This window comes from Oncorhynchus nerka, linkage group LG17, assembly GCF_034236695.1.
Source record: "Oncorhynchus nerka isolate Pitt River linkage group LG17, Oner_Uvic_2.0, whole genome shotgun sequence".
NCBI classification, from domain to species: domain Eukaryota; kingdom Metazoa; phylum Chordata; class Actinopteri; order Salmoniformes; family Salmonidae; genus Oncorhynchus; species Oncorhynchus nerka.
The window spans coordinates 14,993,218-15,021,172 of record NC_088412.1 but is presented as its reverse complement, the minus strand read 5'-3'; the positions used below and the strand labels follow the sequence as shown (position 1 = coordinate 15,021,172).

The following is a 27,955-nucleotide window of genomic DNA, read 5'->3' as shown; positions in this document are numbered from 1 at the left end:
AACACACTCAGTGGCAGTAAATTGCCAACCTGGCTTGGCTTTATACACTCTCAAACAAACAACACACTCAGTGGCAGTAAATTGCCAACCTTGGCTTTATACCTGCTCAAACAACACACTCAGTGGCAGTAAATTGCCAACCTTGGCTTTATACCTGCTCAAACAACACACTCAGTGGCAGTAAATTGCCAACCTTGGCTTTATACCTGCTCAAACAACACACTCAGTGGCAGTAAATTGCCAACCTTGGCTTTATACCTGCTCAAACAACACACTCAGTGGCAGTAAATTGCCAACCTTGGCTTTATACCTGCTCAAACAACACACTCAGTGGCAGTATGCACCCTTCCAGTTTGTTTACTAACTCATAGAAGTAGTAGAAGAAGATAATTGATTACTTCAAAATGGAGATTGCCTCAATGGCGCTGCCCACGCTCTCACAGATGCCATAATAGAACAGATACAATGTTGTGTCATCTAACTATCTCTATGGGAGACAGGCAGGTTAGAAGAAGCTCAGTGCTGCTAAATTAGCAACAAGATCTCACAGAATCTCTTCAGTATTTCGATGGTTCAGTTTAGCCATTCAATCCGACTGTTTTAAGGTAAGGGTTAAGGTTTGGGATAGGGTTAAAACAGAACAACTTGACGGTTAAATTTAGGCATGAATTTTGACTGGTTAGGTAAGGGTTAAGGTTAGTGACAGAAAAAATAAAAACAAGTCCCTAGCACTGGAATTGAAGGCGCAATCTTGGGAGCCAGAGCTGGTGGTTTAAGCCATAGATCAGATGCTGCTGGAAGTGGTGTTGGAGGGCCAGAAGGGGGAACTATTCCTAAGATCATATCCCAAGGCCCCAGGGTAGTGATGGGGACATCACCCTGTGTAGGATGCTGTCTTTCAGATGGAATGTTAAACAGGTGTTCTTACTCTCTGTGGTCACTAACGATCCCATGGCAATTATCATAAGAGTAGGGGTGTTAACCCTGGTGTCCTGGCTAAATTCCCAACCTGACCCCATTTCCAACATGGCCACCTAATCATCCCCCTCATTACTAATAGGTATATATCCCTCCTCACCTCTCCACCCGATAGCTGATGTGTGGTGAGCATTCTGCCTCAAGACATTGGGTGCTACACATTGGTGGTGGATGAGATGAGCTTCCCCCTTAAAGCGCTTTGGGTGACTAGAAAAAGCATTGTATAAGTCCAATCAATTATTGACAATTATGTTACTAGATGGTAATAGAGGCTCACATTGCCCCTAGTGGCCGGTATTAAAGACATCTCCCGACGTCCTGTGCACCATCTGGTGTGACCTGGCTGAAACCAGAGCTTGAGCAGGGAAGGCATTAGGCAGAAGAAACTGTTCCTCTTTCAGCTGTACTTGATCAGTAGCCTAATATGAAACATCATCTGAAAGTCTGGGCTATGCTGATGGCATTTCCCTCTAGGGATCAATGAACTACATTTAGTTAGTCAATGTTTCAACTCAAATGATTGAATTAGATAGAACCTTTTCACATATGGAAGGTTATTTATTCATTCTCAATTATAGACAATCTTCCCAAACACTAATGCCATAATATATTAATAAGAAAATAATTAGACAACACACAATCAAACTACATCCATCTCAGACAATAGACCTGAACATAATACAAATAGATGGGACTTATATAGCGATTTTTCATTAACCCAAAGTGCTTTACAATAGTAGATACTAAACAAAAAACAGAGATTAAAACAAAACAAGAAACAGGGGCTAAAGAAGGGAAAAGAGTGTGATGTCTCAGTGATGTCTCAGCGATGTCTCAGCGATGTCTCAGCGATGTCTCAGCGATGTCTCAGTGATGTCTCAGCGATGTCTCAGTGATGTCTCAGTGATGTCTCAGCGATGTCTCAGTGATGTCTCAGTGATGTCTTGGGCAGGTGTTGTGTTTCTGACACCCATTAACTATTTAAACAATCATGTAGCAGTCTTATGGCTTGGGGGTAGAAACTGGGTCGTAAACAACAGGTGTAGACTAACAGTGAAATGGATACTTAAGGGCCCTTCCCAACAATGCAGAGAGGGAAAAAAATAGAGAAATAATAAAGTAAAACACGTAATAATACAATTAACTTGGCTTTATACAAGGAGTACCAGTATCGAGTCGATGTGCAGGGTTACGAGGTAATAACTTGGCTATATACAAGGAGTACCAGTATCGAGTCGATGTGCAGGGTTACGAGGTAATAACTTGGCTATATACAAGGGGTACCAGTATCGAGTCGATGTGCAGGGTTACGAGGTAATAACTTGGCTATATACAAGGGGTATCAGTATCGAGTCGATGTGCAGGGTTACGAGGTAATAACTTGGCAATATACAAGGAGTACCAGTATCGAGTCGATGTGCAGGGTTACGAGGTAATAACTTGGCAATATACAAGGAGTACCAGTATCGAGTCGATGTGCAGGGTTACAAGGTAATAACTTGGCTATATACAAGGAGTACCAGTATCGAGTCGATGTGCAGGGTTACGAGGTAATAACTTGGCAATATACAAGGAGTACCAGTATCGAGTCGATGTGCAGGGTTACGAGGTAATAACTTGGCAATATACAAGGAGTACCAGTATCGAGTCGATGTGCAGGGTTACGAGGTAATAACTTGGCTATATACAAGGGGTATCAGTATCGAGTCGATGTGCAGGGTTACGAGGTAATAACTTGGCTTTATACAAGGGGTATCAGTATCGAGTCGATGTGCAGGGTTACGAGGTAATAACTTGGCTATATACAAGGAGTACCAGTATCGAGTCGATGTGCAGGGTTACGAGGTAATAACTTGGCTATATACAAGGGGTAACAGTATCGAGTCGATGTGCAGGGTTACGAGGTAATAACTTGGCTATATACAAGGGGTAACAGTATCGAGTCGATGTGCAGGGTTACGAGGTAATAACTTGGCTATATACAAGGGGTATCAGTATCGAGTCGATGTGCAGGGTTACGAGGTAATAACTTGGCTTTATACAAGGGGTATCAGTATCGAGTCGATGTGCAGGGTTACGAGGTAATAACTTGGCAATATACAAGGAGTACCAGTATCGAGTCGATGTGCAGGGTTACGAGGTAATAACTTGGCTATATACAGGGGTATCAGTATCGAGTCGATGTGCAGGGTTACGAGGTAATAACTTGGCTTTATACAAGGGGTATCAGTATCGAGTCGATGTGCAGGGTTACGAGGTAATAACTTGGCTTTATACAAGGGGTATCAGTATCGAGTCGATGTGCAGGGTTACGAGGTAATAACTTGGCTATATACAAGGGGTACCAGTATCGAGTCGATGTGCAGGGTTACGAGGTAATAACTTGGCTATATACAAGGGGTATCAGTATCGAGTCGATGTGCAGGGTTACGAGGTAATAACTTGGCTTTATACAAGGGGTATCAGTATCGAGTCGATGTGCAGGGTTACGAGGTAATAACTTGGCAATATACAAGGAGTACCAGTATCGAGTCGATGTGCAGGGTTACGAGGTAATAACTTGGCTATATACAAGGGGTATCAGTATCGAGTCGATGTGCAGGGTTACGAGGTAATAACTTGGCTTTATACAAGGGGTATCAGTATCGAGTCGATGTGCAGGGTTACGAGGTAATAACTTGGCTTTATACAAGGGGTATCAGTATCGAGTCGATGTGCAGGGTTACGAGGTAATAACTTGGCTATATACAAGGGGTACCAGTATCGAGTCGATGTGCAGGGTTACGAGGTAATAACTTGGCTATATACAAGGGGTATCAGTATCGAGTCGATGTGCAGGGTTACGAGGTAATAACTTGGCTATATACAAGGAGTACCAGTATCGAGTCGATGTGCAGGGTTACGAGGTAATAACTTGGCTATATACAAGGGGTAACAGTATCGAGTCGATGTGCAGGGTTACGAGGTAATAACTTGGCTATATACAAGGGGTAACAGTATCGAGTCGATGTGCAGGGTTACGAGGTAATAACTTGGCTATATACAAGGGGTATCAGTATCGAGTCGATGTGCAGGGTTACGAGGTAATAACTTGGCTATATTCAAGGGGTACCAGTATCGAGTCGATGTGCAGGGTTACGAGGTAATAACTTGGCTATATTCAAGGAGTACCAGTATCGAGTCGATGTGCAGGGTTACGAGGTAATAACTTGGCTATATACAAGGGGTACCAGTATCGAGTCGATGTGCAGGGTTACGAGGTAATAACTTGGCTATATACAAGGGGTACCAGTATCGAGTCGATGTGCAGGGTTACGAGGTAATAACTTGGCAATATACAAGGGGTATCAGTATCGAGTCGATGTGCAGGGTTACGAGGTAATAACTTGGCTATATACAAGGGGTACCAGTATCGAGTCGATGTGCAGGGTTACGAGGTAATAACTTGGCTATATACAAGGGGTATCAGTATCGAGTCGATGTGCAGGGTTACGAGGTAATAACTTGGCTATATACAAGGAGTACCAGTATCGAGTCGATGTGCAGGGTTACGAGGTAATAACTTGGCTATATACAAGGGGTATCAGTATCGAGTCGATGTGCAGGGTTACGAGGTAATAACTTGGCTATATACAAGGGGTACCAGTATCGAGTCGATGTGCAGGGTTACGAGGTAATAACTTGGCTATATACAAGGGGTATCAGTATCGAGTCGATGTGCAGGGTTACGAGGTAATAACTTGGCTATATACAAAGGGTACCAGTATCGAGTCGATGTGCAGGGTTACGAGGTAATAACTTGGCTATATACAAGGGGTATCAGTATCGAGTCGATGTGCAGGGTTACGAGGTAATAACTTGGCTATATACAAGGAGTACCAGTATCGAGTCGATGTGCAGGGTTACGAGGTAATAACTTGGCTATATACAAGGAGTACCAGTATCGAGTCGATGTGCAGGGTTACGAGGTAATAACTTGGCTATATACAAGGGGTACCCATATCGAGTCGATGTGCAAGGTTACGAGGTAATAACTTGGCTATATACAAGGGGTAACAGTATCGAGTCGATGTGCAGGGTTACGAGGTAATGACTTGGCTATATACAAGGGGTACCCATATCGAGTCGATGTGCAGGGTTACGAGGTAATAACTTGGCTATATACAAGGGGTACCAGTATCGAGTCGATGTGCAGGGTTACGAGGTAATAACTTGGCTATATACAAGGGGTACCAGTATCGAGTCGATGTGCAGGGTTACGAGGTAATAACTTGGCTATATACAAGGGGTACCAGTATCGAGTCGATGTGCAGGGTTACGAGGTAATAACTTGGCTATATACAAGGACTACCAGTATCGAGTCGATGTGCAGGGTTACGAGGTAATAACTTGGCTATATACAAGGAGTACCAGTATCGAGTCGATGTGCAGGGTTACGAGGTAATAACTTGGCTATATACAAGGGGTAACAGTATCGAGTCGATGTGCAGGGTTACGAGGTAATAACTTGGCTATATACAAGGGGTATCAGTATCGAGTCGATGTGCAGGGTTACGAGGTAATGTCACGTTCTGACCTTTATTTCCTTTGTTTTGTGGGCAGTCTATGTTTGTTGGGGTGGGCAGTCTATGTTTGTTTTTCTATGATTTGGGGATTTCTATGTTTCGGCCTAGTATGGTTCTCAATCAGAGGCAGGTGTCATTAGTTGTCTCTGATTGAGAATCATACTTAGGTAGCCTGGGTTTCACTGTTTGTTTGTGGGTGATTGTCTATGTTAGTTGCTTGTGTCAGCTCAGTTCTTATGACAGCGTCACGGTCGTTTATTGTTTTTGTACAGTTTACTTCGTGTTTTTTATCATCTATTAAATGATGCATTCACACCACGCTGCGCTTTGGTCCGCTTCTTACGACGACCGTGACAGGTAATTGAGCTAGATATGTACATGTAACTAGGAATAACGTGACACAATAATAAACGAACAGCAGCGTATGATAAACTAACAGCAGCATATGTGATGAATCAAAACAGTTAGTGCAAAAAGGGTCAATGCACATAGTCAGCGTAGCTATTTGGTTAACTATTTAAACAATGTTGTAGTCATGTTATGGCTTGGGGGTAGAAGCTGTTCAGGGTCATGTTGGTTGTAGAATTGGTGCATCGGTACTGCTTGCCGTGCGGTAGCAGAGAGAACAGTCTATGACTTGGGTGGCTGGAGTCTGACAATTTTTTAGGGCCATCTTCTGACACCGCCTGGTGTAGAGGTCCTGGATGGCAGGGAGTTTGGCCCCAGTGATTTACTGGGTCCTATGTACTACCCTCTGTAGCGCCTTGGGGTCGGATGCCAAACAGTTGCAGTATCAAGCTGTGATGCAGCCAGTCAAGATGCTCTCAATGGTGAAGCTGTAGAACTTTTTGAGGATCTGAGGGACCATACCAAATCTTTTCAGCCTCCTGAGGGGGAAGAGATGTTGTCGTGGCCTCTTCACGACTGTGTTGGTGTTTGTGGACCATTGTCCAGCAACCCTGGAGAAGGCCCATTACATACACATGGAATCTGAATCCCTCTCATGCTGTTTTTCAAGGCTATGATTCAGGTCCTAAATCTTTGTTTCTGACATCCCTTGTGTAACTTTCTCAGTCACGATACACAAAACCCATGCTGAACTGGGTTCACATTTCCAGAATGTCCATGGGTGCTGGGGCCCCCATAACAAACCAGGGGACTCCATAAATGTTAATATTAACCTTGGCATTCCCATAAACACGTCCAATATAAACCTTGCTTGCAGCAGTCACTTTCACATTGCAGGCACTGGCACTGTGATACCCTGGTGTCACATGTTTCACAGCCCTTAACCTCAAGTCCAACGCTTACATGAACCCTAATCTCACCCTAAACTCCAAAAAGACACACTGTCCCTGGGACTTTTGTCTGTCTGGGAGCTGCTTCAGCTAGATAGGATTGACTATTTCTAGATCACAGCCCAGAGTCAGTTGAAGTGTCATTCTAACCCAGACTTCCACAGCTGACTTGCTTGGCTTTGTACATTGTGAGGTCACACAAAACTACCTTCCTGTCAATAAACTGTAGGCAAAACACTGCTGTGCAATGATTATGTTTTTTATTAACATAGAATTAACATTTTATGTACAAAAATAGAATAATAATATACAGCCCATGGTACAAGTAAAGAGTTTCATTCTAAATTGCTATATATCCATTTTCAGAAATGTTGATAAATGAGCTTTTCTTGATTAAAGAACTTCTGAAAGAGATAGTGAAAACACTCACCAATCTAATCATGTCATGGGGTTTTTCAGTGACAGGCATGTATTTGTTTAAAATCTATCACTTGATGGTTTCATTTCAGAGAGACAAATAATCATGTCTTTTTTTAGCCAAATTCCTTACAGTGCCTTGCGAAAGTATTCGGCCCCCTTGAACTTTGCGACCTTTTGCCACATTTCAGGCTTCAAACATAAAGATATAAAACTGTATTTTTTTGTGAAGAATCAACAACAAGTGGGACACAGTCATGAAGTGGAACGACATTTATTGGATATTTCAAACTTTTTTAACAAATCAAAAACTGAAAAATTAGGCATGCAAAATTATTCAGCCCCCTTAAGTTAATACTTTGTAGCGCCACCTTTTGCTGCGATTACAGCTGTAAGTCGCTTGGAGTATGTCTCTATCAGTTTTGCACATCGAGAGACTGGACATTTTTTCCCATTCCTCCTTGCAAAACAGCTCGAGCTCAGTGAGGTTGGATGGAGAGCATTTGTGAACAGCAGTTTTCAGTTCTTTCCACAGATTCTCGATTGGATTCAGGTCTGGACTTTGACTTGGCCATTCTAACACCTGGATATGTTTATTTTTGAACCATTCCATTGTAGATTTTGCTTTATGTTTTGGATCATTGTCTTGTTGGAAGACAAATCTCCGTCCCAGACTCAGCACCTTCTTCCACATGTTTGGTGTGTCTCCCAGGTGGCTTGTGGAAAACTTTAAACAACACTTTTTATGGATATCTTTAAGAAATGGCTTTCTTCTTGCCACTCTTCCATAAAGGCCAGATTTGTGCAATATACGACTGATTGTTGTCCTATGGACAGAGTCTCCCACCTCAGCTGTAGATCTCTGCAGTTCATCCAGAGTGATCATGGGCCTCTTGGCTGCATCTCTGATCAGTCTTCTCCTTGTATGAGCTGAAAGTTTAGAGGGACGGCCAGGTCTTGGTAGATTTGCAGTGGTCTGATACTCCTTCCATTTCAATATTATCGCTTGCACAGTGCTCCTTGGGATGTTTAAAGCTTGGGAAATCTTTTTGTATCCAAATCCGGCTTTAAACTTCTTCACAACAGTATCTCGGACCTGCCTGGTGTGTTCCTTCTCCTTCATGATGCTCTCTGCGCTTTTAACGGACCTCTGAGACTATCACAGTGCAGGTGCATTTATACGGAGACTTGATTACACACAGGTGGATTGTATTTATCATCATTAGTCATTTAGATCAACATTGGATCATTCAGAGATCCTCACTGAACTTCTGGAGAGAGTTTGCTGCACTGAAAGTAAAGGGGCTGAATAATTTTGCACGCCCAATTTTTCAGTTTTTGATTTGTTAAAAAAGTTTGAAATATCCAATAAATGTCGTTCCACTTCATGATTGTGTCCCACTTGTTGTTGATTCTTCACAAAAAAATACAGTTTTATATCTTTATGTTTGAAGCCTGAAATGTGGCAAAAGTTCGCAAAGTTCAAGGGGGCCGAATACTTTCGCAAGGCACTGTATATACAGCGGGGCAAAAAAGTATTTAGTCAGCCACAAATTGTGCAAGTTCTCCCACTTAAAAAGATGAGAGAGGCCTGTAATTTTCATCATAAGTTCACTTCAACTATGACCGACAAAATTACTTTAAAAAATCTCCAGAAAATCACATTGTAGGATTTTTAATGAATTTATTTGCTAATTATTGTAGAAAAATAAGTATTTGATCACCTACAAACAAGCAAGATTTCTGGCTCTCGCAGACCTGTAACTTCTTCTTTAAGAGGCTCCTCTGTCCTCCACTCGTTACCTGTATTAATGGCACCTGTTTGAACTTGTTATCAGTATAAAAGACACCTGTCCACAACTTCAAACAGTCACACTCCAAACTCCACTATGGCCAAGTCCAAAGAGCTGTCAAAGGACACCAGAAACAAAATTGTAGACCTGCACCAGGCTGGGAAGACTGAATCTGCAATAGGTAAGCAGCTTGGTTTGAAGAAATCAACTGTGGGAGCAATTATTAGGAAATGGAAGACATACAAGACCACTGATAATCTCCTTCGATCTGGGGCTCCACGCAAGATCTCACCCCGTGGGGTCAAAATGATCACAAGAACGGTGAGCAAAAATCCCAGAACCACACAGGGGGACCTAGTGAATGACCTGCAGAGAGCTGGGACCAAAGTAACAAAGCCTACCATCAGCAAGGGCATTGAAGATTAAACGTGGCTGGGTCTTTCAGCATGACAATGATCCCAAACACACCGCCCGGGCAATGAAGGAGTGGCTTCGTAAGAAGCATTTCAAGGTCCTGGAGTGGCCTAGCCAGTCTCCAGATCTCAACCCCATAGAATTTCTTTGGAGGGAGTTGAAAGTCTGTGTTGCCCAGCAACAGCCCCAAAACATCACTGCTCTAGAAGAGATCTGCATGGAGGAATGGGCCAAAATACCAGCAACAGTGTGTGAAAATCTTGTGAAGACTTACAGAAAATGTTTGACCTCTGTCATTGCCAACAAAGGGTATACAACAAAGTATTGAGAAACTTTTGTTATTGATCAAATACTTGTTTTCCACCATAATTTGCAAATAAATTCATTAAAAATCCTACAATGTGATTTCTGGATTTTTTTTCTTCTCATTTTGTCTGTCATAGTTGAAGTGTACCTATGATGAAAATTACAGGCCTCTCTCGTCTTTTTAAGTGGGAGAACTTGCACAATTGGTGGCTGACTAAATACTTTTTTGCCCCACTGTATTTAAATATTCGCCTACACAGTCAAATGTAAGAAATGTACAAATTATAAATGTGTGACATAAATATTTTAAAAAGTCAATACAGTAATATCAGATCTGTATGTAAAACATTTACATTTGGCAGATGCTCTTATCCAGAGCGACTTACACTAAGTGCATTCATCTTAAGATATCTAGGTGAGACCACCACATATCACAGTCAAATATACAGGATACAAACATTACATTCCAACTAAACAATGAATATATAGCATTTAGAAAAAAACATTTTCTTACACATCTAAAATCTATGAATAAAAAAATCTAAGAATAGTAATATTTTACACACACATGAATATACACATACGCAAACATTTCTGATGAAAAAGCACAAATGTTAAAAATTGGTGGATATAGCGTTTTGGAAATAAGCTCTTCAAATGCACTTTGAATTTCCTCCCTCTTCCTCATCGGTCACTTGTCCGCCTTGACGAATGCTGCAAAGACGCTGTCCTCTTTCTCCAGCAGTGCCTGGGGTCTGTCGTATTCTAGAATGATCCCTCTCTTCATCACTATCACCAGGTCTGCATTCAGGATGGTGTGGACACGATGCTAAGTACAGAGAGAAAAGAGAGAAAGAAAGAAACATTAGGTTAGAGAGAAATAAACATTTAACAACTTCAGTCTTTTGACATTCGGGGTTACATAGATAACAAATATACTGTACATGCTATACATGACCACCATAGACATACTACAGATACATTTCAGTGATCTTTCAGGGATCTACCCTACTTAGCTACCTTCCTTTTATTAAATTTAACTGGGCAAATAAATTAAGAACAAATTCTTATTTACAATGACGGCCTACACCGGCCAAACCCGGGCGACGCTGGGCCAATTGTGTGCCGCCCTATGGGACTCCCAATCACGGCCGGTTGTGACACAGCCTGGAATCGAACCAGGGTGTCTATAGTGACACCTCAAGCACTGAGATGCAGTGCCTTAGACCACTGCGCCACTCGGGAGCCCCAATGAGTAAGCTGTCTCCTAGGGTCCTCTCTCCATCTCACTTCCCCATGGGAAACCACCATGGCAGCCTGGTAGTCACTTTTGACTTCTAATTCTAATTTCCAAGTGCATAAAAAGCATGTTTGCTCCCACAGAATGTAGTCCAATAGAAAATCCCAAACCAGCAGGACGGTGGCCCCCCAGGACTAGAGTTGGGCCCTCCTGCGCTACCAGTTCAGATTCTATTTCTATGATACAACCTTGCCACCATTTGCATTAAGGTCATAGCAGAAGAGCTACTGACGCTCAATATATCATAAGTCTCCAGTAGTCACCTGACGTCAGTACATGTCAGGATGTATAGGCTTTCATATCGGTGAGACAGAACTGGGGACCTTCCAACAGAGATACTTACTGCTATGGTAACCACTGTTCTGTCAGCGAAGGCAGTCATTACCACCTTCTGCAGGATGCTCTCCTGTAGGCACAAGTCACAAGACAAAGGCAGAAGATGAGGATGAGCCTATAGTAACATGATGTTTTTATACAGTGGCTTGTAAAAGTATTCACCCCCCTTGGCATTTTTCCTATTTTGTTGCCTTACAACCTGGAATTAAAATACATTTTGGGGGGGTTTGTATCATTTGATTTACACAACATGCCGACCACTTTGAAGATGCAAAATATTATTTATTGTGAAACAAACAAGAAATAAGACAAAAAAAAATGAAAACTTGAGCATGCATATCTAAAAGTCAAAGTCAATACTTTGTAGAGCCACCTTTTGCAGCAATTACAGCTGTAAGTCTCTTGGGATATGTCTCCATAAGCTTGGCACATCTAGCCACTGGGATTTTTGCCCATTCCTCAAGTCAAAACTGCTCCAACTCCTTCAAGTTGGATGGGTTCCGCTGGTGTAAAGCAATCTTTAAGTCATACCACAGATTCTCAATTGGATTGAGGTCTGGGCTTTGACTAGGCTATTCCAAGACATTTAAATGTTTCTCCTTAAACTACTTGAGTGTTTCTTTAGCAGTACGCTTAGGGTCATTGTCCAGCTGGAAGGTGAAACTCAAATCAAATCAAATCAAATTTTATTTGTCACATACACATGGTTAGCAGATGTTAATGCGAGTGTAGCGAAATGCTTGTGCTTCTAGTTCCGACAATGCAGTGATAACCAACAAGTAATCTAACTAACAATTCCAAAACTACTGTTTTATACACAGTGTAAGGGGATAAAGAATATGTACATAAGGATATATGAATGAGTGATGGTACAGAGCAGCATACAGTAGATGGTATCGAGTACAGTATATACATATGAGATGAGTATGTAGACAAAGTAAACAAAGTGGCATAGTTAAAGTGGCTAGTGATACATGTATTACATAAGGATGCAGTCGATGATGTAGAGTACAGTATATACGTATGCATATGAGATGAATAATGTAGGGTAAGTAACATTATATAAGGTAGCATTGTTTAAAGTGGCTAGTGATATATTTACATCATTTCCCATCAATTCCCATTATTAAAGTGGCTGGAGTTGGGTCAGTGTCAATGACAGTGTGTTGGCAACAGCCACTCAATGTTAGTGGTGGCTGTTTAACAGTCTGATGGCCTTGAGATAGAAGCTGTTTTTCAGTCTCTCGGTCCCAGCTTTGATGCACCTGTACTGACCTCGCCTTCTGGATGATAGCGGGGTGAACAGGCAGTGGTTCGGGTGGTTGATGTCCTTGATGATCTTTATGGCCTTCCTGTAACATCGGGTGGTGTAGGTGTCCTGGAGGGCAGGTAGTTTGCCCCCGGTGATGCGTTGTGCAGACCTCACTACCCTCTGGAGAGCCTTATGGTTGAGGGCGGAGCAGTTGCTGTACCAGGCGGTGATACAGCCCGCCAGGATGCTCTCGATTGTGCATCTGCAGAAGTTTGTGAGTGCTTTTGGTGACAGGCCAAATTTCTTCAGCCTCCTGAGGTTGAAGAGGCGCTGCTGCGCCTTCTTCACGACGCTGTCAGTGTGAGTGGACCAATTCAGTTTGTCTGTGATGTGTATGCCGAGGAACTTAAAACTTGATACCCTCTCCACTACTGTTCCATCGATGTGGATAGGGGGGTGTTCCCTCTGCTGTTTCCTGAAGTCCACAATCATCTCCTTAGTTTTGTTGACGTTGAGTGTGAGGTTATTTTCCTGACACCACACTCCGAGGGCCCTCACCTCCTCCCTGTAGGCCGTCTCGTCGTTGTTGGTAATCAAGCCTACCACTGTTGTGTCGTCCGCAAACTTGATGATTGAGTTGGAGGCGTGCGTGGCCACGCAGTCGTGGGTGAACAGGGAGTACAGGAGAGGGCTCAGAACGCACCCTTGTGGGGCCCCGTGTTGAGGATCAGCGGGGAGGAGATGTTGTTGCCTACCCTCACCACCTGGGGCGGCCCGTCAGGAAGTCCAGTACCCAGTTGCACAGGGCGGGGTCGAGACCCAGGGTCTCGAGCTTGATGACGAGCTTGGAGGGTACTATGGTGTTGAATGCCGAGCTGTAGTCGATGAACAGCATTCTCACATAGGTATTCCTCTTGTCCAGGTGGGTTAGGGCAGTGTGCAGTGTGGTTGAGATTGCATCGTCTGTGGACCTATTTGGGCGGTAAGCAAATTGGAGTGGGTCTAGGGTGTCAGGTAGGGTGGAGGTGATATGGTCTTTGACTAGTCTCTCAAAGCACTTCATGATGACGGAAGTGAGTGCTACGGGGCAGTAGACGTTTAGCTCAGTTACCTTAGCTTTCTTGGGAACAGGAACAATGGTGGCCCTCTTGAAGCATGTGGGAACAGCAGACTGGTATAGGGATTGATTGAATATGTCCGTAAACACACCGGCCAGCTGGTCTGCGCATGCTCTGAGGGCGCGGCTGGGGATGCCGTCTGGGCCTGCAGCCTTGCGAGGGTTAACACGTTTAAATGTCTTACTCACCTCGGCTGCAGTGAAGGAGAGACTGCATGTTTTCGTTGCAGGCCGTGTCAGTGGCACTGTATTGTCCTCAAAGCGGGCAAAAAAGTTATTTAGTCTGCCTGGGAGCAAGACATCCTGGTCCGTGACTGGGCTGGGTTTCTTGTAGTCCGTGATTGACTGTAGACCCTGCCACATGCCTCTTGTGTCTGAGCCGTTGAATTGAGATTCTACTTTGTCTCTGTACTGACGCTTAGCTTGTTTAATAGCCTTGCGGAAGGAATAGCTGCACTGTTTGTATTCGGTCATGTTGCCAGACACCTTGCCCTGATTAAAAGCAGTGGTTCGCGCTTTCAGTTTCACGCGAATGCTGCCATCAATCCACGGTTTCTGGTTAGGGAATGTTTTTATCGTTGCTATGGGAACGACATCTTCAAAGCACGTTCTAATGAACTCGCACACCGAATCAGCGTATTCGTCAATATTTTTATCTGACGCAATACGAAACATGTCCCAGTCCACGTGATGGAAGCAGTCTTGGAGTGTGGAGTCAGCTTGGTCTGACCAGCGTTGGACAGACCTCAGCGTGGGAGCCTCTTGTTTCAGTTTCTGCCTGTAGGCAGGGATCAACAAAATGGAGTCGTGGTCAGCTTTTCCGAAAGGGGGGCGGGGCAGGGCCTTATATGCGTCGCGGAAGTTAGAGTAACAGTGATCCAAGGTTTTACCACCCCTGGTTGCGCAATCGATATGCTGATAAAATTTAGGGAGTCTTGTTTTCAGATTAGCTTTGTTAAAATCCCCAGCTACAATGAATGCAGCCTCCGGATAAATGGTTTCCAGTTTGCAAAGAGTTAAATAAAGTTTGTTCAGAGCCATCGACGTGTCTGCTTGGGGAGGGATATATACGGCTGTGATTATAATCGAAGAGAATTCTCTTGGAAGATAATGCGGTCTACATTTGATTGTGAGGAATTCTAAATCAGGTGAACAGAAGGATTTGAGTTCCTGTATGTTTCCTTCATCACACCATGTCTCGTTAGTCATGAGGCATACGCCCCCGCCACTCTTCTTACCAGAAAGATGTTTGTTTCTGTCGGCGCGATGCGTGGAGAAACCCGTTGGCTGCACCGCATCGGATAGCGTCTTCCCAGTAAGCCATGTTTCCGTGAAGCAGAGAACGTTGCAGTCTCTGATGTCCCTCTGGAATGCTACCCTTGCTCGGATTTCATCAACCTTGTTGTCAAGAGACTGGACATTGGCAAGAAGAATGCTGGGGAGTGGTGCGCGATGTGCCCTTTTCGGAGTCTGACCAGAAGACCGCTACGTTTCCCTCTTTTTCGGAGTCGTTTCCTTGGGTCGCTGCATGCGATCCATTCCGTTGTCCTGTTTGTAAGGCAGAACACAGGATCCGCGTCGCGGAAAACATATTCTTGGTCGTACTGATGGTGAGTTGACGCTGATCTTATATTCAGTAGTTCTTCTCGACTGTATGTAATGAAACCTAAGATGACCTGGGGTACTAATGTAAGAAATAACACGTAAAAAAACAAAAAACTGCATAGTTTCCTAGGAACGCGAAGCGAGGCGCCCATCTCTGTCGGCGCCGGAAGTTCATGTAAAGCAATCTTTAAGTCATACCACAGATTCTCAATTGGATTGAGGTCTGGGCTTTAACTAGGCTATTCCAAGACATTTAAATGTTTCTCCTTAAACTACTTGAGTGTTTCTTTAGCAGTACGCTTAGGGTCATTGTCCAGCTGGAAGGTGAAACTCCATCCCAGTCTCAAATCTCTGGAAGACTGAAACAGGTTTCCCTCAAGAATTTCCCTGTATTTAGCACCATCCATCATTCCTTAAATTTTGACCAGTAACCCAGTCCCTGCTGATGACAAACATCCCCACAGCATGATGCTGCCTTCACCATGCTTCATTGTGGGGATGGTTTCTCGGGGTGATGAGAGGTGTTGGGTTTGCGCCAGACATAATGTTTTCCTTGATGGCCAAAAAGCTAAATTTTTGTCTCATCGGATCAGAATACCTTCTTCCATATGTTTGGGGAGTCTCCCACATGCCTTTTGGCGAACACCAAACGTGTTTGCTTACTTTTTTCTTCACGCAATGGCTTTTTTTCTGGCCACTCTTCCATAAAGATACTCCAATCTCCCCTGTGGAGCTTTGCAGCTCCTTCAGGGTTATCTTTGGTCTCTTTGTTGCCCTCCTTGCCTGGTCTGTGAGTTTTGGTGGGCGGCCCTCTCTTGGCAGGTTTGTTTTGGTGTCATATTCTTTCCATTTAAAAAAAAATGGATTTAATGGTGCTCCGTGGGATGTTCAAAGTTTCAGATATTTTTTTATAACCCAACCTTGATCTGTACTTCTCCACAACTTTGTCCCTGACCTGTTTGGAGAGCTCCTTGGCCTTCATGGTGCCGCTTGCTTGGTGGTGCCCCTTTCTTAGTGGTGTTGCAGACTCTGGGGCCTTTCAGAACAGGTGTATATTTACTGAGATCATGTGACAGATCATGTAACATTTAGATTGCACACAGGTGGACTTTATTTAACTAATTGTGACTTCTGAAGATCATTGGTTGTACCAGATCTTATTTAGGGGATTCATAGCAAAGGGGGTGAATACATATGCACGCACCACTTTTCAGTTTTAAATTTTTTTACATTTTTGGAAACAAGTTATTTTTTAAATTTCACTTCACCAATTTGGACTATTTTGTGTGTGTCTATTACTTGCAATCCAAATAAAAATCAATTTAATTACAGGTTGTAATGCAACAGAATAGGAAAAACGGCAAGGGGATGAATACTTTTTCAAGGCACTGTATCCTTGAGTACACCGTACTTAAAAATAGTCAAATAGTTTGTGCTTCACTATGGGGGGAGTCTTGACCCAAATTAGGCACGCGTGAATGAAACGTAATTCACTTTTTATGCACTTTTCTCTTTAAATGTATTCTGACCATGAACTTTAGCATTTGAATAGCATGCTATTTACCCGCTATTCATTTGGGGTGGAGATCAAAGAAATAGAGGTGTGTCTACAGACAAGCCGTATTCTGATCTTGACTTAATTCCCTCATAATTCACCTTCACGCACGATGAAACAATAAATAAGGTCGAGCAACCTGTCGGTTCCAAGTGGAACAGCATCTACTTTCTTTGTTCCGATATAAATAACACCATTCTCCGTGCACTGTAATTTACAACTTCATAAGTGCTATTGATAAGAGCTAGGTAAATGAGTTATCCGTTTGGATAAGGGGATTGGAAAAATAAATGACAATTGTCTTTGATCTACATTATTTTACCTTATAATCGCTGGAGACAAATGTGAAACCAGTCATATGGCAGCACACTGAAGCATATCAACATGTCACCTTTTCCACAGTGACGTTTATGAAATGCTGGTCTTATAACTTGCAGAGATTAAATGTGGAGACCTAAGCTATTGGCTTCTGTAGCCATGCACAAATGACAGTATAGTGCAAAATCTACCGAGTTGATTTACGATTCACAGAATGTTTTAATTACATGCCAAGACTTTTCACAAAATATATTTTTATGTTGCAATTTGCATCTTGTTAAATATTAGCAACTATCGGTAGTCACCCTCAGTTATACCCACAAACATTTATAACTGTCACGTTAGCTTTAGTTTCCTTTCATTTTGAATCATTCCATTCCATTGTTAGTTTACCTTTCTTTCCATTCCATTGTTAGTTTACCTTTCTTTCCATTCCATTGTTAGTTGACCTTTCTTTCCATTCCATTGTTAGTTGACCTTTCTTTCCATTCCATTGTTAGTTTACCTTTCTTTCCATTCCATTGTTAGTTTACCTTTCTTTCCATTCCATTGTTAGTTTACCTTTCTTTCCATTCCATTGTTAGTTGACCTTTCTTTCCATTCCATTGTTAGTTGACCTTTCTTTCCATTCCATTGTTAGTTGACCTTTCTTTCCATTCCATTGTTAGTTTACCTTTCTTTCCATTCCATTGTTAGTTTACCTTTCTTTCCATTCCATTGTTAGTTGACCTTTCTTTCCATTCCATTGTTAGTTGACCTTTCTTTCCATTCCATTGTTAGTTTACCTTTCTTTCCATTCCATTGTTAGTTTACATTTCTTTCCATTCCATTGTTAGTTTACCTTTCTTTCCATTCCATTGTTAGTTGACCTTTCATTCCATTCCATTGTTAGTTGACCTTTCTTTCCATTCCATTGTTAGTTTACCTTTCTTTCCATTCCATTGTTAGTTGACCTTTCTTTCCATTCCATTGTTAGTTTACCTTTCTTTCCATTCCATTGTTAGTTGACCTTTCTTTCCATTCCATTGTTAGTTTACCTTTCATTCCATTCCATTGTTAGTTGACCTTTCTTTCCATTCCATTATTAGTTGACCTTTCAGTCCATTCCATTGTTAGTTTACCTTTCTTTCCATTCCATTGTTAGTTTACATTTCTTTCCATTCCATTGTTAGTTTACCTTTCTTTCCATTCCATTGTTAGTTTACCTTTCTTTCCATTCCATTGTTAGTTGACCTTTCTTTCCATTCCATTGTTAGTTGACCTTTCATTCCATTCCATTGTTAGTTGACCTTTCTTTCCATTCCATTGTTAGTTTACCTTTCTTTCCATTCCATTGTTAGTTTACCTTTCTTTCCATTCCATTGTTAGTTGACCTTTCTTTCCATTCCATTGTTAGTTGACCTTTCTTTCCATTCCATTGTTAGTTGACCTTTCTTTCCATTCCATTGTTAGTTTACCTTTATTTCTTTCCATTCCATTGTTAGTTTACCTTTCTTTCCATTCCATTGTTAGTTTACCTTTCTTTCCATTCCATTGTTAGTTGACCTTTCATTCCATTCCATTGTTAGTTGACCTTTCTTTCCATTCCATTGTTAGTTTACCTTTCTTTCCATTCCATTGTTAGTTTACCTTTCATTCCATTCCATTGTTAGTTGAACTTTCTTTCCATTCCATTGTTAGTTTACCTTTCTTTCCATTCCATTGTTAGTTGACCTTTCATTCCATTCCATTGTTAGTTGACCTTTCTTTCCATTCCATTGTTAGTTGACCTTTCTTTCCATTTCCATTGTTAGTTTACTTTCTTTCCATTCATTGTTTTCTTTCCATTCCATTGTTAGTTGACCTTTCTTTCCATTCCATTGTTAGTTTACCTTTCTTTCCATTCCATTGTTAGTTTACCTTTCTTTCCATTCCATTGTTAGTTTACCTTTCTTTCCATTCCATTGTTAGTTTACCTTTCTTTCCATTCCATTGTTAGTTGACCTTTCTTTCCATTCCATTGTTAGTTGACCTTTCTTTCCATTCCATTGTTAGTTTACCTTTCTTTCCATTCCATTGTTAGTTGACCTTTCTTTCCATTCCATTGTTAGTTGACCTTTCTTTCCATTCCATTGTTAGTTGACATTTCTTTCCATTCCATTGTTAGTTTACCTTTCTTTCCATTCCATTGTTAGTTGACCTTTCTTTCCATTGTTAGTTGACCTTTCTTTCCATTCCATTGTTAGTTTACCTTTCTTTCCATTCCATTGTTAGTTGACCTTTCTTTCCATTCCATTGTTAGTTTACCTTTCATTCCATTCCATTGTTAGTTTACCTTTCTTTCCATTCCATTGTTAGTTGACCTTTCTTTCCATTCCATTGTTAGTTGACCTTTCTTTCCATTCCATTGTTAGTTTACCTTTCATTCCATTGTTAGTTTACCTTTCATTCCATTGTTAGTTTACCTTTCTTTCCATTCCATTGTTAGTTTACCTTTCTTACCATTCCATTGTTAGTTGACCTTTCTTTCCATTCCATTGTTAGTTTACCTTTCTTTTCATTCCATTGTTAGTTGACCTTTCTTTCCATTCCATTGTTAGTTTACCTTTCTTTCCATTCCATTGTTAGTTTACCTTTCTTTCCATTCCATTGTTAGTTTACCTTTCTTTCCATTCCATTGTTAGTTGACCTTTCATTCCATTGTTAGTTTACCTTTCTTTCCATTCCATTGTTAGTTGACCTTTCTTTCCATTCCATTGTTAGTTGACCTTTCTTTCCATTCCATTGTTAGTTTACCTTTCATTCCATTCCATTGTTAGTTTACCTTTCTTTCCATTCCATTGTTAGTTGACCTTTCTTTCCATTCCATTGTTAGTTGACCTTTCTTTCCATTCCATTGTTAGTTGACCTTTCTTTCCATTCCATTGTTAGTTGACCTTTCTTTCCATTCCATTGTTAGTTGAACTTTCTTTCCATTCCATTGTTAGTTGACCTTTCTTTCCATTCCATTGTTAGTTTACCTTTCTTTCCATTCCATTGTTAGTTTACCTTTCATTCCATTCCATTGTTAGTTTACCTTTCTTTCCATTCCATTGTTAGTTGACCTTTCTTTCCATTCCATTGTTAGTTGACCTTTCTTTCCATTCCATTGTTAGTTGACCTTTCTTTCCATTCCATTGTTAGTTGACCTTTCTTTCCATTCCATTGTTAGTTTACCTTTCTTTCCATTCCATTGTTAGTTTACCTTTCATTCCATTCCATTGTTAGTTTACCTTTCTTTCCATTCCATTGTTAGTTGACCTTTCTTTCCATTCCATTGTTAGTTGACCTTTCTTTCTATTCCATTGTTAGTTGACCTTTCTTTCCATTCCATTGTTAATTGACCTTTCTTTCCTCCGTCACGTTGGTGAGGTTGTTCCTGAGGATGGCTCACAATAGTGGATCATATTAGACAAACGTACTACAAGTTGTGCAATCATTTGGGACATGTAGCCTAATGGAATCATTATGGAACGCAGACCACACGTGCATGGCTCACAATGACTGGACCGTTGTCATCACAGTTCCTTGATTAGAGGATTATTAGGGTAGATTTATAGGGCTACTACATAGACTTCTGTTCAACCCCTATTGTAAAATGTTCTCACCTCCCAATATTTCATGGGGCGGAAGGGTAGCCTAGTGGTTAGAGCATTGGACTAGTAACCGGAAGGTTGCAAATCTGTCTTTCTGCCCCTGAACAGGCAGTTAACCCACTGTTCCTAGGCCGTCATTGAAAATAAGAATTTGTTCTTAACTGACTTGCCCAGTTAAATATTAAATAAAGGTAAAAAAAATAAAAAAATTAAATGGCTTAAACAATTGAATAAATATACAATATACGACCATAACCATTTAAAATGTCTATTTCAACGACCTAAAATGTATTAAGCGCCTGCAAAGGCCACTATGCATCCTCATTGGGTATGTCTGAATACCATCTACAGAGAAGTGTGTAGGACAGGCATACACAAACACAGGATAACATACACACATACACATGGATTTAGTACTGTAGATATGTGGTAGTGGTGGAGTAGGGGCCTGAGGGCAAACAGTTGTGAAATCTGTGAATATATTGTAAAATGGTATAAACTGCCTTCATTTTGCTGGACACCAGGAAGAGCAGTTTCTGCCTTGGCAGCACCATAATAAATACAAATGTTGGAAGTCTGTTTAAGATATGCTCCATTTACTCAGAGTTACTCCTGTGTTACTGGGAGGCAGTGCAGTCCCTTGTTGTGACAGGTCCTTTAAGTGTGAATGTGCATGTGAACATGTGTGTGTGTCTGAGTGTGTGTGTATGTGTGCACGTGCATGTGTGTGTGTGTCTGAGTGTGTGTGTATGTGTGCACGTGCATGTGTGTGTGTCTGAGTGTGTGTGTATGTGTGCATGTGTGTGTGTCTGAGTGTGTGTGTATGTGTGCACGTACATGTGTGTGTGTCTATGTGTGCACGTGCATGTGTGTGTGTGTCTGAGTGTGTGTGTATGTGTGCACGTACATGTGTGTGTGCAGGGGTGAAATTAACCTATTTAGCAAGCACCCATTAATTCACTCCCACTCCTACTGTTGCCATAGGCCTCTCTTCTCCTCCTTCCCACTTTCAATATACTTCTATTGTCCCCATCTCCCACTCCTACTGTTGCCCTAGGCCTCTCTTCTCCTCCTTCCCACTTTCAATATACTTCTATTGTCCCCATCTCCCACTCCTACTGTTGCCCTAGGCCTCTCTTCTCCTCCTTCCCCCTTTCAATATACTTCTATTGTCCCCATCTCCCACTCCTACTGTTGCCCTAGGCCTCTCTTCTCCTCCTTCCCCCTTTCAATATACTTCTATTGTCCCCATCTCCCACTCCTACTGTTGCCCTAGGCCTCTCTTCTCCTCCTTCCCACTTTCAATATACTTCTATTGTCCCCATCTCCCACTCCTACTGTTGCCCTAGGCCTCTCTTCTCCTCCTTCCCCCTTTCAATATACTTCTATTGTCCCCATCTCCCACTCCTACTGTTGCCCTAGGCCTCTCTTCTCCTCCTTCCCCTTTCAATATACTTCTATTGTCCCCATCTCCCACTCCTACTGTTGCCCTAGGCCTCTCTTCTCCTCCTTCCCCCTTTCAATATACTTCTATTGTCCCCATCTCCCACTCCTACTGTTGCCCTAGGCCTCTCTTCTCCTCCTTCCCACTTTCAATATACTTCTATTGTCCCCATCTCCCACTCCTACTGTTGCCCTAGGCCTCTCTTCTCCTCCTTCCCACTTTCAATATACTTCTATTGTCCCCATCTCCCACTCCTACTGTTGCCCTAGGCCTCTCTTCTCCTCCTTCCCCCTTTCAATATACTTCTATTGTCCCCATCTCCCACTCCTACTGTTGCCCTAGGCCTCTCTTCTCCTCCTTCCCCCTTTCAATATACTTCTATTGTCCCCATCTCCCACTCCTACTGTTGCCCTAGGCCTCTCTTCTCCTCCTTCCCACTTTCAATATACTTCTATTGTCCCCATCTCCCACTCCTACTGTTGCCCTAGGCCTCTCTTCTCCTCCTTCCCCTTTCAATATACTTCTATTGTCCCCATCTCCCACTCCTACTGTTGCCCTAGGCCTCTCTTCTCCTCCTTCCCCCTTTCAATATACTTCTATTGTCCCCATCTCCCACTCCTACTGTTGCCCTAGGCCTCTCTTCTCCTCCTTCCCCCTTTCAATATAATTCTATTGTCCCCATCTCCCACTCCTACTGTTGCCCTAGGCCTCTCTTCTCCTCCTTCCCACTTTCAATATACTTCTATTGTCCCCATCTCCCACTCCTACTGTTGCCCTAGGCCTCTCTTCTCCTCCTTCCCCTTTCAATATACTTCTATTGTCCCCATCTCCCACTCCTACTGTTGCCCTAGGCCTCTCTTCTCCTCCTTCCCACTTTCAATATACTTCTATTGTCCCCATCTCCCACTCCTACTGTTGCCCTAGGCCTCTCTTCTCCTCCTTCCCCCTTTCAATATACTTCTATTGTCCCCATCTCCCACTCCTACTGTTGCCCTAGGCCTCTCTTCTCCTCCTTCCCCCTTTCAATATACTTCTATTGTCCCCATCCATCTATAGAATAATGACTTTATCCTCTTTTAAATCCTACACCCCCCCCCCCTCTCCTCCTTTTAACCATCATCCTACACCTCCCCCTCTCCTGATTTTAACCATCATCCTACACCTCCCCCTCTCCTCCTTTTAACCATCATCCTACACCTCCCCCTCTCCTCCTTTTAAACATCATCCTACACCTCCCCCTCTCCTCCTTTTAACCATCATCCTATACCTCCCCCTCTCCTCCTTTTAACCATCATCCTACACCTCCCCCTCTCCTCCTTTTAACCATCATCCTACACCTCCCCCTCTCCTCCTTTTAACCATCATCCTACACCTTCTCCACACACACTTCTGCCTCACCGTGGCCATGTCTATAGAGGCTGTGGCTTCATCCATGATGAGGATGCTAGACTTCCTGACGAAGGCTCTGGCCAGACAGAAGAGCTGTCTCTGGCCCTGGCTGAAGTTCTCCCCTCCCTCCGTCACCATGGCGTCTGAAACACAACAAACACAACACAACAAATATTATAAAACACATTGTTTTATAATACCGGACTGACGCTGCTGTACTACACCTTACCTATCATTAGCCTGAGATTTCTATTACAATGACGTTACATCACATAAATGTTGTTAAACTTGTGCTTGACCCCATGAATATGGATTTGTCAACTCAGTCAAGTGAATTGACCTCCTTTTAACTGGCTGATCATTGTTCAACATCTAATCCAACATTTAGCTGGAATAAATACCAGCAGAAACTGTAGGCCTGAGTAATACATATCTCTGTCACTGTCCAGTGTGTATAGCCACCACTCAAAAGCACACGCATACACTTTTTCTCAGTCATAACTGGAGCACATCGTGTGAGAATTTCCTGCAGCCATTATTCCGCTAGAACACACACAGACAGAGAGAGAGAGAGAGAGAGAGAGTCTAAAGGTTAGAGATAGTTGCACTAACTAAAATCATACAGCCACGATACAGAGTCTACTCTAAAGGCTAGAGCTAACTGTCCTAACACAGAGTCTACTCTCAAGGCTAGAACTAACTGTCCTAACACAGAGCTAACTAGAGCTAACTGTCCTAACACAGAGTCTACTCTCAAGGCTAGAACTAACTGTCCTAACACAGTCTACTCTAAAAGCTAGAGCTAACTGTCCTAACACAGAGTCTACTCTCAAGGCTAGAACTAACTGTCCTAACACAGAGTCTACTCTAAAGGCTAGAGCTAACTGTCCTAACACAGAGTCTACTCTCAAGGCTAGAACTAACTGTCCTAACACAGAGTCTACTCTCAAGGCTAGAGCTAACTGTCCTAACACAGAGTCTACTCTAAAGGCTAGAACTAACTGTCCTAACACAGAGTCTACTCTAAAGGCTAGAGCTAACTGTCCTAACACAGAACTAACACACAGAACTAAGTCTAACACAGAGTCTCTAAAGGCTAGAGCTAACTGTCCTAACACAGAACTAACTGTCCTAACACAGAGTCCTAACACAGAGTCTACTCAAGGCTAGAACTGTCCTAACACAGAGTCTACTCTCAAGGCTAGAGCTAACTGTCCTAACACAGAGTCTACTCTCAAGGCTAGAGATAGTAGACTGTGATGTCAGGACGGCTATAAAGCCTAGAGCTAAATGCCACATGTTCCAACTGATCAGGCAATGTATGAGAGGATGAGAGATTGGTCAGGTCACCACTGCTCTCAAACCCACTCCATCTCTCAGTAAGGTTCATCTGGGGTCAAGTCAGAGCGGGTGCTGCATTCAATTGAACTTGTATAGTTGAAGTCGGAAGTTTACATACACCTTAGCCAACTACATTTAAACTCAGTTTTTCACAATTCCTGACATTTAATCCTAGTAAAAATTCCCTGCCTTAGGTCAGTTAGGATCACCATTTTATTTTAAGAATGTGAAATGTCAGAATAATAGTAGAGAGAATTACTTATTTCAGCTTTTATCTCTTTCATCACATTCCCAGTGGGTCAGAAGTTAATATACACTCAATTAGTATTTGGTAGCATTGCCTTTAAATTGTTTAACTTGGGTCAAACGTTTCGGATAGCCTTCCCAAGCTTCCCACAATAATTTGGGTAAATTTTGGCCCATTCCTCCTGACAGAGCTGAATCAGGTTTGAAGGCCTCCTTGCTCACACACGCTTTTTCAGTTCTGCCCACAAATGTTCTATAGGAATCAGGTCAGTGCTTTGTTGTCCATAATAAGCCATTTTACCACAACTTTGGAAGTGTGCTTTGGGTCATTGTCCATTTGGAAGACCCATTTGCTTTAACTTCCTGACTGATGTCTTGAGAAGTTGCTTCAATATAGCCACATAATTTTCCTTTCTCATGAAGCCATCTATTTTGTGAAGTGCACCAGTCCCTCCTGCAGCAAAGCACCCCCAGAACATGATGCTGCCACCCCCGTGCTTCACGGTTGGGATGGTGTTCTTCACCTTGCAAGCATCCCTTTTTCCTCCAAACATAACAATGATCATTATGGCCAAACAGTTCTATTTTTGTTTCATCAGACCAGAGAACATTTCTCTAAAAAGTACAATCTTTGTCCCCATGTGCAGTTGCAAACCGTAGTCTGGCTTTTTATGGCGGTTTTTGAGCAGTGGCTTCTTCCTTGCTGAGCAACCTTTCAGGTTTTGTCGATATAAGACTCGTTTTACTGTGGATATAGATACTTTTGTACCTGATTCCTCATCTTCACAGGGTCCTTTGCTGTTATTCTGGGATTGATTTGCACTTTTTACACCAAAGTATGTTCATTTCTAGGAGACAGAACGTGTCTCCTTCCGGAGCGGTATGATGGCTGCGTGGTCCCATGGTGTTTATACTTGCGTACTATTGGTTGTACAGATGAACGTGGTACCTTCAGGCATTTGGAAATTGCTCCCAAGGATGAACCAGACTTGTGGAGGTCTAAAAAAAAAATTCTGGGGTCTTGGCTGATTTCTTTTGATTTTCCCATGATGTCAAGCAACAAGGCACTGAGTTTGAAGGTAGGCCTTGAAATATATCCACATGTACACCTCCAATTGACTCAAATGATGTCAATTAGCCTATCAGAAGCTTCTAAAGCCATGACATAATTTTCTGGAATTTTCCAAGCTGTTTAAAGGCGCAGTCAACTTAGTGTATGTAAACTTCTGACCCACTGGAATTGTGATACAGTGAATTATAAGTGAAATAATCTGTCTGTAAACAATTGTTGGAAAAATTACTTGTGTCATGCACAAAGTAGATGTCCTAACCAACTTGCCAAAACTATAATTGTTAACAAGACATTTGTGGAGTGGTTGAAAAACGAGTTTACATGACTCCAACCTAAGTGTATGTAAACTTCCGACTTCAACTGTACCTGTGACATTAAAACTTAGAACAATGCAGTAATCAATAACAATGTAGAACTAAAAATAACAAGGTAGAACAAAAACACACAAGATATAAAAAGAAGAAAAACATGATAAATAAGAAAGCTACATACAGGGTCAGTCCATATTGACAATGTGGAGTGATAGAGGTAGATATGTATATTGTTAAGGTGACTAGGTATCAGGAGATATAATAAACAGAGTGGCAGCAATGTATATCATGATTGTATATGAGTGGCTGTGTGTCGAGTCAGTATAAATGTGGAGCCTCCCCTTGGGAACAGGGATGATGGTGGTCACCTTAAAACATGTGAGGATTACAGACTGGTGTCACTTCTGCTCCTGCTACGCCCTCTGGTGTTCATCTGGTGTCTTCCTGACCTGCAATTACTCCCCCGGTACACTCTCTCTCTCTCTCTCTCTCTCTCTCTCCCTCTCTCTGTGATTGTGTGGTTGGAGACAGGTGTGCTGGAGTCAGAGCATATCCCTACCAGCTGCAACTCGTTCCATAATCAAGACATCTACAAATACTGTCCTGCCAATTCCACTCTGCCAGATCGTAATCTCTGCTCAGTCAGTTTATGATTCTAGCCATCTATGATTATTCAAGATCCTGTTACTCTGCTGTGCCTCTTTCCCTGCCTGACACTGCTTATCCTCTCATTGCAGTTACCACTCTGTCTTTACGACCTCATTCTCCACATCTGTTTTTTCTGCAACTCATCTGAGCATCCCCAGATCTGCACAACATATCTCTCTGTGTAACAATAAATACTTTGGTTCATTCATCCCTGTTTCCTCATCTGTCTGCTCTTGGGTTCCCCTGTGTTGCTCTGCCTAACAACTGGGCCAAGAAGAGACTGAAAATGACTTTGAATATACCTGGCAGCTGTTCTGCGCATGCTCTGAGAACGGCCCTGGAATACGGAGTCCCGCAGCCATGCAGGTATTGACCTGATTAAAGACTTTACTCACGTCCCCTCGGATCTCACACCCGGCACGATGTTGGTCAAAGCATAAAATGCATTGTGTTCGTCTGGTAGAGAGGCATCGTTGGGCAGATCTTTTTCATCTGTAATGGACTGTAGCGTAATAGGATTCTACCTTCTTGTCCTTTTGACTTGTTGTACTTCTCCTGTCCTCAGCCGTAGCCTCAGGGTTGTCTGTGATAGCCCTGTGTGCACTATCCATGTCCTTTAATTTAGCGCCAACCTCC

The 27,955-nt window shown here is 42.3% G+C and overlaps 1 protein-coding gene across 2 annotated transcripts in view; it reads right to left on the bottom strand.

Moving 5' to 3' along the window:
- Positions 1-7,101: 7,101 nt before the first annotated feature.
- LOC115144802 (ATP-binding cassette sub-family C member 8-like) overlaps positions 7,102-27,955 on the bottom strand; it is a 165,653-nt gene continuing 144,799 nt past the window's right edge. For both annotated transcript variants that reach the window (XM_065002992.1, XM_065002993.1), the window contains exons 37-39: positions 23,711-23,844; positions 11,415-11,477; positions 7,102-10,600 (exon numbers count right to left, since the gene is read on the bottom strand). In XM_065002992.1, coding sequence (XP_064859064.1) covers positions 10,463-10,600; positions 11,415-11,477; positions 23,711-23,844 — 335 coding nt within the window. In that variant the 3' untranslated portion in view covers positions 7,102-10,462. The remainder of the gene's footprint in view (positions 10,601-11,414; positions 11,478-23,710; positions 23,845-27,955) is intronic.